Source organism: Cyrtonyx montezumae, unplaced genomic scaffold (genome assembly GCF_038088225.1).
Source record: "Cyrtonyx montezumae isolate F1298 unplaced genomic scaffold, pur_monq_1.0 scaffold_13, whole genome shotgun sequence".
NCBI lineage: Eukaryota > Metazoa > Chordata > Aves > Galliformes > Odontophoridae > Cyrtonyx > Cyrtonyx montezumae.
Genome location: NW_027071859.1, coordinates 13586690 through 13600572, shown reverse-complemented (window position 1 = coordinate 13600572; position 13883 = coordinate 13586690). Strand labels below are relative to the sequence as shown.

At 43.8% G+C, this 13883-nt stretch overlaps 1 protein-coding gene across 1 annotated transcript; it reads right to left on the bottom strand.

Annotated features, from left to right (window-relative positions):
- Positions 1-351: 351 nt before the first annotated feature.
- PDIA6 (protein disulfide isomerase family A member 6) lies at positions 352-12972 on the bottom strand. Its single transcript, XM_065730732.1, has 13 exons — positions 12903-12972; positions 10760-10901; positions 9763-9820; positions 8919-9045; positions 8334-8440; positions 6561-6694; positions 6026-6140; positions 5049-5189; positions 3770-3854; positions 3609-3681; positions 2475-2633; positions 1533-1629; positions 352-835 (listed from the first exon to the last, which is right to left on the bottom strand). Exons 1-13 carry the CDS (start codon positions 12934-12936, stop codon positions 764-766), a joined length of 1344 nt encoding a protein of 447 aa, XP_065586804.1. The 5' UTR covers positions 12937-12972; the 3' UTR covers positions 352-763.
- Positions 12973-13883: the final 911 nt, after the last annotated feature.

Below are 13883 nucleotides of genomic sequence, written 5' to 3'. Positions count from 1 at the left end.
GAAAAAAGCCAGCAGCTCCCAGCTCAGCAGCACTTTCTACTGGATGGCATCTCCCATTGCAGCAGCAACCCGACTCCCATTGTATTAATGATCACATCAAGTCTGGCTTGAAAGAAAGAGAAAACCCCTGAGAAAGAATAGGAAAGGGAAGCCTGAAGAACATTTAAGCTAAGATTGCCTCTCTAGCCAAGCTTGAGCACAAACCATCAATACCTTACACAGTTAAAGGGTTCAGGATGGCTCTCTTCACCAGCCTCTCTCTTCTGTCATTTGTTTTTGAAGAGTCATCCAAGCCAGGATAACTTCTAGCACATGCACCTGTATTTCTCTGTACAAGACTAACACTGTGTGTCAAAAATATTCTGTTTTATTTAATCGGAACAGAAGCTGACCAGGTTCCACCTCCACAGAAAAGAAAAAAAAACACATTTAAAACTGGTTACACTAACAGCCTTCTGTAACACTCAAACAGCACACTACCAACAAAATAAAACCCAAGGTGTTTCAAAGGAAAAGAAAAACGATGCTGTCCTCAAAATATTTGTTACACAGAATACAATCAAGTTTACTGGTTATGACAATTCATAGAATTTCTGCAATGTTTCCTTGAGTTGCGTACAGTTCACTGCTGCAGTGCATCACATAGCACAGTGTGTCACGTGCTACTTCTCCATAGAAAGGCCACTGGAATATCCATCTGAATGTGAACCACGCTGCAAACTGCTGCGCAAACTCTCCCAAGAAAAGAAGTTTCCTGAAGATCTCACAGCTCATCTTTATCCCAGATATCGTCCAGATCCACATCGCTGAGATCAATGTCATCTTCAACTGGAAGCTGTGAGGAAGCAACAGTTTTGAGCAAGTGTTCATCAGCAAACTGCACTGGAGCATCACTGACTTGGAAAAGATCCTTCACAGAAAGGGCAAAGTTCCCTCCTGTCATCCCTGGTTCATAGCACTCAGAGCACAGGACAGCACAGCGGAGTTTACACTGGAAGAAGGATGTTTGCTACTTGCTCATTAAACACACCCATATAGAGTTAAATGCAAACAGACAAGGTACCAGGACTACTCCCATATGCTGTGTTCTCATTCCATCTGAAGTAGACCAAAGGATGGTAGTGACTGACTATTGCAGCAGCACTGAACTTTAAACAAGAACATTCTCAGACCACTGTGGGTTTTAACTGACGAACTTAATAAAACCAGCATATCACAATCTCCACAGCTGATGGGTCTTACATGCATACACTACAATCTTACTTACTCACCATAGGTTAATAACGTACATTTCAGCCTTGAGGGACTGAATTTCCCCATTATATTCTAACTGTTAGGCAGGACTGCCTGTCCATAACAGGAGACAATGAACGTGGTACCTATCTTCCTGTTAACTAATTCCTGCCACTGCAGCATCAGGATGACTTTGCTGCAGTTCCCCACACACACCACACAGCCAGTTCTTAGTTTCTGTACCTTTACTTCAGAACTTTGCAAAACACCAGCACCTGTAGAGACAGAGCACTTCTTACCTCACCATCTTTGCCATCCCAAGGTTCAACTGCATGAATTTTAGGGAAAGCTCCACCTCCTACTGGTGCTGTAGAACCACGACCAACAGACAGCTCCCTGCGAAGAGACAAGTTAAACAACTTCCTCCAGTCTCCATCCACCTGGAGCAGGGCCTGCCTCAGACCCAAGGAAGGCACCTGACTATCTTTCTCAGGAAACAGAGATCCCAGATGTAAGCTGCCTTGAAATAGCTTTTCAATTTGCAAAGCAGAAAATGATAAATAGTCCTTAAAGCAGCACTGACAGTTTACTATTAAGATTCAAAAGATGGAGACAACATTTTAAGCTACACTGTTTCGTATTTCAGCAGTGCCCTCCCTAATACTCAGGGACAAACGGAGGCCCTTCAAGAGATGCACAATAACCCAACTCAAAGAAGAGTCTGTAATTCCAGTTTTGGGAGTGACCTACTTCACTCAACTTCAACTTTTAAAAGCTAGAGATATTGTTTCCTTTAAGCAGACTCTAAGCCCCTGCTGTCTCCAAGGGGTCCAGGATTACCAGCTCCTGCTTGGTGGCATCCCATCCTGCACCTGCTGCTTATGCTTGCTGAAGAAAGCTAACATCACAAAGCTGAAGAGCTAATCCTTTTGCATTCTTTCAGGGCCAAACAAAACAAAACAGGACCAGAAAGATACTGGTAATAGAACAACACTGACTTCCAAATCCTAACAACTCCTTAGAGGTGACTAGAGAAACAGAATTTTTCAAGATCAAAATTTACTTTGTTTTCAAACTGTCTTCAAAAGTCTTAGCAAAATCACAGTTGAGTTCTAAATGACCAACTTCCTGACTGTATGTGTTCACTGCAAAAAGGTTTTAATAGTTGCAATTCTATCAAAATCATTCCCTTTCTCCATCCTTATTTTTGAGCCACAGCCTCAGTTTGAAGCATTTCTTACCTGAGAAACTCATTAATCCCCTGCTCACTGAATGATCCTTTCAGCAGGGCAAACTTCATCTTCCGGGCATTAACAGCTGCCATTGCTGGGTACCCAAAGCCTCCTATTCCCAAAGAGCTCTCAAGATCTGACTGTGCACCAGCTTCAGTCCACAGCCACCTTGAGGTAAGAAAAAACAGGAAACATCAGGAAGGGCACTGCAGTCATTTCAGTCACACATCTTGCAGCCCTGCAGTTAGCACTGCACTCTGAGCTGCTCTCAACTATTCACATCAGCAGGGAATTGCAGGGTCCCAGTTCTGAACCAAGTAGAAGAAAGTCCCTCCTGAGCAGCACTTCCATCCCAACTGTGACAGCTGCCTTTCAGGTGAATCACTACAGCCATGCAAGGTGCTTTAAGGAAAGAGCTATGCTACCAACATGAACAAATTCCTGCACCTCTAGCCTACAATAAGCAAGGTTTATGAGCAAATGCCACTGCAGAGGATTTCTGAACAATCAATAAAAGATCAGCATTTCACCCAGTATTGTTTTCTCACTGGTCAGGTCTGAGTTTCCCTAATGCTCAGTAAGTCCTCAAGGATCCTTTGGAACCAGCCAGCCTCCACATTTCTACCCCAGGCTTTCATGTCATTTTGTCCATTTTACAGCAGTCAGCATCTGAATAAATCTCATGTTTCCAGCAAAACCAATGTGCATTCGAGAGGAAGAAGCAGAACCTGCTGGTTTGCTCCTTTAGGAGAGTGAGAGTTGTTAATAAGCTGCTATCATTTCTTTTTGAGACTAAAACAGTTACACTGGCAGCATTACTCATCAGCAAAAGACTCTGAAGGAGTCTAAAATAACCACCCTAAAACACTGTAACATTCACGACAAGCATACTTGATCACATTAGTACTTAGATACAGCTCACACATACAGGATTTGTGAGGTGCATTAAGAGATGAGGAAAAAAATCCAGTTTATCCTACAGCTTCAATCACCCCTCAGCCCATTCAGTGAAATAACAAGACAGAGAATCCAGACAAGGAAAAAGTGTCTGCAGGTACATCAACTGCCATACAAGATTCAATCCCATCACCTCTAGAGATGTGCACATCTTATCCAAGAATACCAGGCCACAGTGCCACTTACCCCCACATTTTCTTTTTGTATTTCTCAGCCATTTTTAACATGACATCCAGGTAAGAATTCCTCCCTGAGGCTCCTGTTGGTCAGACAATTAAACAAGTTAAGCACAACCACAGGCTTAAAGGGACAAATTCCTACAGGAGACTGCTTGCTTGTACGTCTACCTGTGTCAAGAATATGAGGCAGGACAGAAATGATGCAGAGCTGATGAGCATCACAGGTAGTCTTCAGGACATCTTCACTAATTATCTAAAAGAAAAACAGAAAAAACAGTGGGGAAAAAAAGATTTTTGATTATCTGCTGTGACTGCACTTCCCTCCAACAGTTCACCAGCCCCATCCAACAGGGTAATAAGCATCTTAAGCCACACCAATCTTAAAGGCACTGCCTACTTCGCTCATCTCTCAAGGTAAGACTAACTATGAAGAACTCATAAAGCCTTCTGCTACGACCTGCAGCAAAAAGAAAATAAACTGTACCACCTAAGGCTTACAGGGAACACTGCAAGATGTTGCTTCTGCTCCAGATAGTTACCCTTGGACCAGAGCTGGTGTAAAACAAACCACTGGTCCAACTACTGCTTACTGCAAACAGTGCACCCAGACCTACGCGTGTGCCTGTAGCTCTCATGCTGTTGCTAGCACAAGGAGAGCCAGCAGGGTGCAGCATTTGCTGAAGACAAGGAAACTGAATTGCTGTTTGATAGAGCAATCCCAGTTTTTTCTGATCTACTACCTTCAAAAGGGAATCAATTCATTTATTTAGACCAGTGATTGACAAATTGACTGTGCAACCCTAAATATACTTACACCAATTGTTCACATATGCCATTAATCTACCAATATCCTATGTATTTTATAAAGTACATATAAAATAGAGATTAAAAAAGGAGATTAAGATACTCATCTCATTTAAGAATCATTTCATGAAAAGTTTTTTCCTTTCTGCAGCTCAGTGGGATGTCTTGCACACACCTCACTCTGGAGACAACTGATTCAGATTACCATTTCAATCCCACTTCCATGAAACCAAAACTGGAAGTCGCCATATTGAAGGCCGAATTTTTTGGACAACAGGCTGTGTCAGTCTGCATGCATCTCCTAACAGACAGCACAGATGATAAAATCTACTGTCCTGTTTTTCACTCACAGCTTTTCACTCATTTGCTAAGGAATAATTCAGATGTATTGGCACCAGCACTATTGGTGCCTTCACTGCATCAATTCTCAATGGTTCAGCGAAGAAGACATTCACAGTAAGAATAAAATAACAGAAAGCTAAGAAATCTGACTTGCTATTCTTGCCTATTTCTGCCACAAAATGGCAGAAAAAGCAGCACAACTTGGCTGTTTTAGTAACAATCAGTACAGTCCTGTAAAAACAGCAACAAAGGATATAACAGAAAAGCAATCTGAAAAAGAGACCCAACAAACTAGAGATACCTCCAGGAGCTCAGGTGGTGGTGCATTATCAGAAAACAGATCCAGAGCACGAGCAACGATATCAGATCTAGTTCGCCCTCCATCATAATCAACAGGGTCTTCTCCTTTCTGGAATATTTTAATTGTGGGAAATCCACGGATCTGCAAGTAAAAAAAAAAACAGCTAAAGAAATCTGAACATTTTATGGTGGATGGCATCCACTACTCTGATGTGCTCTAGATTGAGAGCATGGGAAGAAATTTAACATCTAGGTGAATCAAGTCTTACAGTATGTTACAAGTGAACTTCAACACTTGTGCTGCTTCTGCAACACTTTGAAACAGTGTTAACACCCTGAAACAATGTTTCACACTTTAGGAATGACAAGCAGCAAAGACTTCAGCTTCAGTTCTGAGTGATCGAGCACTGCATGCTTCCTACTTGGCACTGGTTTCCCAGTTTCTCTCTGGAGAGACAGTGCACGGCCCACAGGACAATAAACAGGCTGTAAGTTCCCTCTGCTATGCTTCAGATGCAACTTGTTTAGTGCTCCTGCACTGACAGGAAAAATAAGCAGCACGCTGTAAACCCTCTTGTACTGTATTAAAAAGATCTAAGACTAGCAGCTTGCTTCAGGCACACAGCATAACTGGCTAATGCAGTTAATGCTGTTGTAGCAACTCCTGATGAACAACTCAGAGCTGCATATGTTCTCTGAGATCTCCGCAACACATACAAGTCTGAAGAATGATCTCTCGCTTCAGGTGATAAAGTTATTCAAGACATTACTATGATAAACAGCTTTATTCACCAGCAACATACATGTTTACTCCCTTCCTCTCATCCCTTTCATATCGATACTGGTATTCAAGAAGCAACTGCATTCAACTTGTGCCACTTAAAACAAGTAGTGCCAGGTTAGGATCAGTAAGATGGAAGGAAAATCTGGCTTACAAGGGAAAGGAACGAAGATGCCATGACTGCAAAGCACACTCACCCCATACCGGCTTGCCAGCATCTGATTGACTGTTGCATCTACTGCAGCTAGCTTGACTTTTCCCTTGGTTTGTTCCTTCACCTCAGTGGCAGCAGCTGCCCATTCTGGCTCCAGACTGAAAAACAAGATTATTGGTGCTCTGCGCTTCCTCAGAGTTAGCAAAAGTATACCACATTTCAACACTACATTGCATGTTCCACTCAGAGGGAAAAGCAAAAAAAAAAAAGTCTGTGGAGCATAACAGCTAGTTAAATTATTGCAAATGAAAGTGAAAGTCCTGTATCTGAAGGAGTGAAAAGGTTAATAACTTATGAACCTCATTTCCATTGGTAACCAGCAATTTTACTGTTATGTAAGAGCAAAAGGAAGGTAATCTAAGCAAGAGAAGGCCACACATTTTGATTAAACACCTTACATAAAAAAAACAAAAACAAAAACCCAACCACTGCCTCTGATATAACCAAAGCCCCTTTCAGGGGATTAGGAGATACTACACACAACCAATAATGCAACAAAAATGAAAGAACTCATTTACTTTTTGCAGTGCCCACACCACGGGGCATAAAATTCCACCATCCACACATCGTCACTATTTATGACATTCTTATCGAAGCTGTCATCAGTCAGTTCAATCACATCCTTTTTATCTCCACCTCCACTCTCTCGGCTCTGTAAGAAACAAGCAGACCCTCACATATGAGGCAACCAAAACGTGTTTTCCACACAAGCTATTCCGTGTCTTTATTTGAATATACAAAACAGGGAGAGTTATGTCATAGAAGTTTCCCATTTTAGAACTGACAGCAAATATATTCAGCCAATTCCCACAGCACGGCCGAGAAACAGCAAGTGAACCTTCTCTTATCAACAGCATTCAGGTCAGCCTAACTAGCAGGAAGAGGTAGAAACACTTCCCCAGCTCTTCACGTTCTCAGACTGATCTGAGCAAAGTGCTCCATGCTTCCCACCACACCCATCTCTGTGCCTGTGTTCCAGAGGGAACCACCTGGCACAGTCTAACAAGGGCTTCTACTCTTTCCAACCTGAGGATGCTGATGTATGAAACTTAATACCATTACTAAATCATAGAGCAAATTTAAAGGAAGTCCAACAAACTCATCCCAGTGCCAAGCAGGCTTCAAGACCCTTTATCTCAGGGAAGGAAATGGAGCAAATCCTTCTGGAAGGCATTTCCAACCATATTAAAGACACAAACAAGTAGTCAGCAGAGATTTACCAAAGAGAAAACATGGCAACCTGACAGCTCTCAACACTGTTCTCCCTCTAACATCCTCATTCAGGATCTGATAAAAGCACAGGTCTGATAAGCAGCCAGTGAGCTGGACTGCCTAACTGCTGTGTTCAAATGTCTGCTAATTTTACTGAGTTATTACTGGCATATGCCAAGTATCAGTACTAACACAACACTGGTTCTCCATCTTCCCCACCTGTGCTGTCGGACTGAGCACACACCCTCAACAAATTACTCCCAGTAAATGTCTGATGCACCAAATGGACACACTGCCACCCACAGCTACCTCAGCCAGATGGAGGAGGTGACCACCTCAAAGCTCTACAGAGTGAGAGGTAAAGCAGTGCAACTGGAGAAGAATAACTCCATGCACAGGGTCCTGGTAGAGGACAAGTTGTACCTGAGCTACTAGGGCACTCCTGTGGCAACAGCCAGCAATCACCTGAGCAGCATCAGGCAGGAGTTACCAGAAAGTTGGGGTAGATAACCTTTTTCTCCACTCAGTATTAGTGAGAAACATATATTGCTGGGTCCAGTTCTGGGCTCCCCAGTGTAGAAGAGGCATGAATACTCTGGACTAAGTCTACACAAAGAGCAAAGCTGATTAAGGGCTTTAGGCATCTGACATACAAGGAGAGGTTGAGAGAGCTGAAATTGCTAAGCCTGCAAGAAAGAAGGCTCAGTGAAAATCCTTCTCCTATACATAAATTCTTGGGTGTAAGGAAGTAAAGGAAAGCCACTCTTCTTTGCAGTGTCCAGTGACTGAACAAAAATAAGGGTCTAAGTTGAAATACAAGAATTCTATTTAAGCATCTAGGAAAATATTCCTACATAGTCATACACTAGAAAAGGCTGCCCTTCAGTCTCTGGAGTCCCTATGTCCTTAACACAGCCCTGAGCAAGTGCTCTAATTGACACTCCAATGAGCAGAGACTGGACTAGATAAAATTAGAAAGTCCCTTTCAACCTAGAGAATAGGGATCACAAGCCCCAGTCTTCTTCTCCTGCACAGGATAGCCTCTAGTTAAAAACAAAACACCACATTTCCTCCAATACCTGTCTCCCAGAACTATATCCTCCACTTCTGCCATTGAGACGATCTTTCACCAGGGACCGAAGAGCACTCAGAGCAGCATCGACAATGGCTTCACTTGTCCTGCCACCTGCAACGCAGCAAAATGGATCATTAAAGCACCAAATTGCACTTCAGGCAGGTGGCCACCAACTGAATCACAAATGTAAGGAACAAATTCTCCTCCCCTAGGGATCCCACAGGAAAAGCAGGGCAGGGCTGTGAATGATACAGTACTAGCAATGGGACACTGACTTAAAACACAAGCAGTAAGAGTCATTTTCTGCTTTTCAAATATGTACTTTATCCAATGGGGAGATAACTGTGGCAAGCTCCCAGTCAGTGGCAGGATATGAGTAATTTTCTGGAACTGCTTATCAACCTCCAGCAACTGAAAACTGATGATAGAACATGTACAGCTGGTCAAATACTTCTCACCCACCTGTCTCTCTCCATTACCATACCACCAGACATGGAAGAAATGCCACACAAGCCAGCACTAACAGCTAACATTACTATATTCAGGGATGCTAATAGGCATGCAGCACATGAAAGAGTATCACACTTACCCTGATAATCTTCTGCTTTGTTTTTGTTGGCTCCAAATATCTTGATAGTTGGAAAACCTCTGACTCCATACTGTCCACCCAAGGACTGATGCTTATCTGCATCTACTGCACCTACTTTCACTACACCCTGAGGAAATAAGAACTAAAGCTAAGAAAAAACTTCTACAGTGATGCAACACATCTTATATGCTATGCATGGTGACAAGTCATTAATAAGGTAAGAAAACGGCCACCAAATGAAATGTGCAGCTCCCCAAAAAGCAGCAAACTAAGGAACATCTCATCTGCTCATTTCTTTCTTCACCCTGAAAGCTTTATATAGTTTTCTTCCAAAAAGGGAATATATATTTTACATTCACCCTTTTTTTTGGGGGGGGGGAAAGAGCTCAGCAAATCCCTACATGACCAAATTTTCTACAATAAAAGAAACACTCAACACCAACAGCTTTCAAACCTGTGCTCAAATACTCAGTTCATGCTGTTCCTGTACTTCAGAAGGAGGGGACAAGATGGTGTGAAGAAGAAAAGAGAAACACGCTATTTTCGGGATGGCTGGATTCTAAAGCCTTGTGGTGCTGTTAGAAGCAGACTTGGAAAACAGCAATGGAAACTTACTGGGACAAAACTGACTTGCTTCCTCTACATTTTTTTAAATGATTTTTTATATTTTTAAATAATCTTTTTAGCACCTGGGATAGACCACTTCTGCAGCTGGACAAGTGTAATTAAATCGATACATTCTGGGGGATTTCCATTCTGCTTTCATGTTTCCAAGCCAAATGACAAAAGGCTACTCTTTCTTTAATCCACTGCCACAAGCGCTGTTGAGAGAAATCAAACTTACTTTTAATGCTGTTGCAGCTTTCTTCCACTCAGGGGTTAGCCTTTGGCAATGACCACACCTTTTGAAAGAAAAAGAACACAACAAATAACAACAACCTGAAGAGAAATGTCCAAGTATTCTATATAGGTACATATACATGCATATCTCTCACAAGCTTTCCTAACATGAAAAGCGAGCACCGAAATCCACATAGCACATAATCCCTTCTGCTGCTAAAATGCTGAAAGATAAAATAGATCTGTGATGAGGACCAGAAAGTTGATTCCAGAGGCAACTCCATAATTAGCAAGAGTTTTTGGCACACCTTCTCCTAGAAACATCTCCAGGAGACCCACAGCTGACTGGCAACTAGCATAAAAATCATGGCATGGTATGTCTGCAGGGAAAGGGAAGCTGGCCATTCACTGAAACTGCATTTGATTCCCATTGTAAGTCTTCTCCTAAACCTCTGAGCACTGTCACTGACAGCCTGTTGTAATGAAAGGCCCTTCAGGATGTGGGACCTTTGGGAAGTAATGGTGCAGAGGATTTGTGCAAAGATGGAATATGCATGATCAGACTTCACAGGCAGGATGAGGAGACTGCTCTGAAAACAAGCTGCATGGGAGAAAAGGGCAGTAAATTAAGATCCACTATTTATAAATGCTAAGTGTGCATTCAGCTCTGCACTTTACATCTGACTGAAGTTAAGAAAGACAAAAGTAAAAAGCCTCTGAACTTATACACCACACTTCATAAGTCATTATTAATTTTCATTTAGTTGAAAAATTGAAGTAGTAAAATGGCATATAAGGTTTTGGTGTTACAGCATGTGCCAATTTTTCCATTTTTCCCTCTGATAAAGATACCTGAAAAAGGAATCTCAACTACACCTATTCTCTAGTCAAGCTGACACGTGCGCTGCCAGTGACTGAATGAAACCCCGGACTGCCCAGCAACAGATTCTTGTATTTGCTCTTATCTTGCAGGAGCACCAAGTACACACTGTCATTCTCACCATGGGGCATAGAACTCCACGAGCCACAGGCTCTCACTCTGAATGACCTCCTTGTTGAAGTTGGTTGGTGTTAGCTCTATCACATCATCACTGGCTGAATATAAACTGTTAACTGCCAGGAATAACGTGCAGCTCACTGTGCCTGTAAGAAAAAGCAAAGCAATCAGCATTCCTGGAAACTTTTCAGTTCTCCTGTTCATGAGGCTACATAATCTCCCCTCCTCTAGCAAGTCTTCACATCAGCAGAAAAAAAAAAAATGGACAAGGATTCCAGCTTGACCAGATAAAACAGAAGACAACGTGTATGTTACTCACTCACCACATACATCATGATTCCACTAGATCATAGGCTAATTCTCTGTGCCTACAGCTAGCTGGACCTCTGCTAAGCTGAGGATCTCCACAGAACATTCCATCAAAGCTGTAACTCTAACTGCTACTGGTACCACACAGACTTCCACGTGGATCCCCAAGATCAGCTACAATTTTTTTTCCTCAGTTCACTCTCATGGAACCTCCAAAACTGTCCATTCATCTCTCCAGCACAACATACTCAGTCAACAGCTCTACCACACTTGCCTTTCATAGCAACACAATGCAAAACTGCACCAACCAGCTGTCCTAATTTTAGGACCAGAAAGCATTAGTAGTGCATCTACCTTAATTTCTTCTGAGGATGCTAATCCAGCATTGATTTGTCCATCTAGCATCAGACTGGAGAACAGCTGCTAAATCTCTCTAGTTAACAACTCAAACACCCTTGCAGCTCTAACAACAAAACTCCCCACTGAAAAGGCACAAGGATGTAGCTATCTGTTAAAATGGATTTCATAGTTCTGGTCATTTTTGCTTCTTATTACTATTTGAGACATTCCACGTACAATCTCATAGTCCTTTCTTCTACCTCATCAGAATTAAGAGACTACAAAAGAGGATAATAAGCATCTTTGTAAAAAAAAAAATCATACAACAATCACAATTTTCCAATCACCAAAAGCTCGGGGAAGTAAAAATTCAGACAATTAAGTTAGAACTAGGCAAAAATAGTTGGCTTTTCTGCAAGTGGCTACAATTTGCATAGCAAGCTGCACGTTCACTTCCTTCAAGACTGAGTGTGAGAGAAAGACACACTTAAGTGATGCAAAAATTCTACAGCACATGGTACACAGACTGTGCAGCATCACCTACGCAATAGAAGCCCTGCTCAAGAAGTCAAGTTTCACTATACACACTCTGCAGATGAGGGAAATGGAAAGAAGTAACGTATTTTGGGTGCTCAGCCAGATGCCCGAGCTGAAGTGCCACACTGCAAACCAGCACCTCGTTCACCACATGATACCCTCTTATCAGCATCTCCCAGCCCCTTGTCTTAGGGTGATCCTCAATGGTTTCCACCACCAGACTTTAAGCCTGTCCCCTCAGTACAGACCAACCCGCTTTCAGGGCTCAATCTCAACTGAGAAACCCTTCCCAAGATGGAATGAGATGACTGAATCACCCAAGAGATGTGTGGCAACCATAGTCAGGAACTGAACAGAGTTCACACTCAACTATCTAAGGCACTTCAAACAGAAAAGTTTCAGCTCAGGAAGACCCGCCAAAGAGGGCTCAGAGAACAAAGTATACAGTGGAATTTACCTAGGCACGTACTGGTGCACTTCAGGTTTTATTGTAACTCTGAAACATACAAAGCTCAGTTCATCCACAGCAAATAACAAAATCGTTCTCCTGTGACCATTTAAACCAGGAAAACGCACATCTGTGACTGCCTGAAACCCACAGCGGGTGGAAGCATTCAGATCATCTCACACCCGAGGCAGTTTTCTCACCCAAACCAGCCAGCAGTGCCACGAGCCCAGCTCCACGGCTCCGCAATACCACTAGTTCCCACCAAAGAGCCGCCTTAGGCCCATAGGGCCGGCAAAGGAAGCTTCTGCTATGGGACGAGGGCTTCGAGGACTACACCCTCCTCCTCCTCGAGCCCCAACCCCCCCCTCCCCAGCGGCCACGGCCCGGCTCCAGGTGCAGCCTGCCGCCCCCTCACACACTGAGCCCCCACAGAGCTCTTCCCCCTCCCCTCTCCTTCCCAGGCACCGCACCTCAGCCCCACCGCCCCCTCAGATGCCCTCAGCACAGCCCTTACCCCACCAGAGGCCGCCGGCGCCGCGCACCCCCATCTCTGCAGCCGCCCTCCGCCGCCGCTGCTCGCAGCCCACCCGACTCCGCCCCCGCGTTCCCCGCCGTGGCCGCCGCCCATTGGTGGATGCGGCGCGGGCGCACTGGGGCGGACCAATGGGGAGCGGCCGCGTGAGGGTCGCTGGGCGGAGGGGAGAGGCGCTGAAGGGAGGAGTGAGGCGGGCGGGAAGGGTTGGGCTGGGGGGTTTGCTTGTTGTATCAATGCGGTTTGGAAAAGGCGATATAAAGTCATAGAACCGCAGAATCCTTAAGGCTGAAGAAGGCCACCAAGGTCATCTAGTCCAGTTCTCAACCCGTGTTCGCCACGTCCACTAACCTCGTCCCTACATATGACCCCGTGGGATGCTGTAGAGCAGTGAGGCAAAACCCGCACAAGGAGAAGTCATGCCTCCGTATGTTCGGTTAATTCCTGCTCAGTTTCTACGGGAAACTTTTTTGCATCCAATGATTGCGTATTCTTTTAAATCTGGAATTGCACATGACAGCGCTGAAAAGGCCAGCACTAACACAAATATTAGTAGAGAGATAATGAAAACACAACAAGGCTGCAGGCTGTTCGGTGAATGAGCTGCATTCAGACGCTGTGCGTTGAGGAGTTCTGATGGGTTTGCATGAGGGTCTGCTCCCTGGGTGAAGGCAGAACGCTCTCCAGCCTAATGAAGTCTCAGAAAGAGGCACTGACATTGTTTCCTCTCAATTGCAGCATGAGCTCCTGCTGTGATAACAGCAGCAAGAATGCTCATGTGATTTGTGGGTACATGAAAAAAGGGAATAATGGAAGGATACATTGTATGCAGAAGTTCATGAGACAAACTATGAGGTCTGTATTTAAAAATATATGAAGGCCAAGGCCGGTTATCCTCCTCCTCTGCCCTGATGAGATCACATTTGGAATACCAAGTCCAGTTCTGGGCAGACAGAAGGAGCT

Coding starts and splice junctions, on each gene's coding strand:
- PDIA6 (XM_065730732.1), bottom strand. CDS start 12,936: ATGGGGGTGCGCGGCGCCGGCGGCCTCTGGTGGG. Junction 5,190..6,025: donor TGCTGGCAAGCCGGTATGGG/GTGAGTGTGCTT, acceptor TTTTACTTGCAG/ATCCGTGGATTTCCCACAAT. Junction 1,630..2,474: donor GGGATTAATGAGTTTCTCAG/GTAAGAAATGCT, acceptor GTCTCTTCGCAG/GGAGCTGTCTGTTGGTCGTG.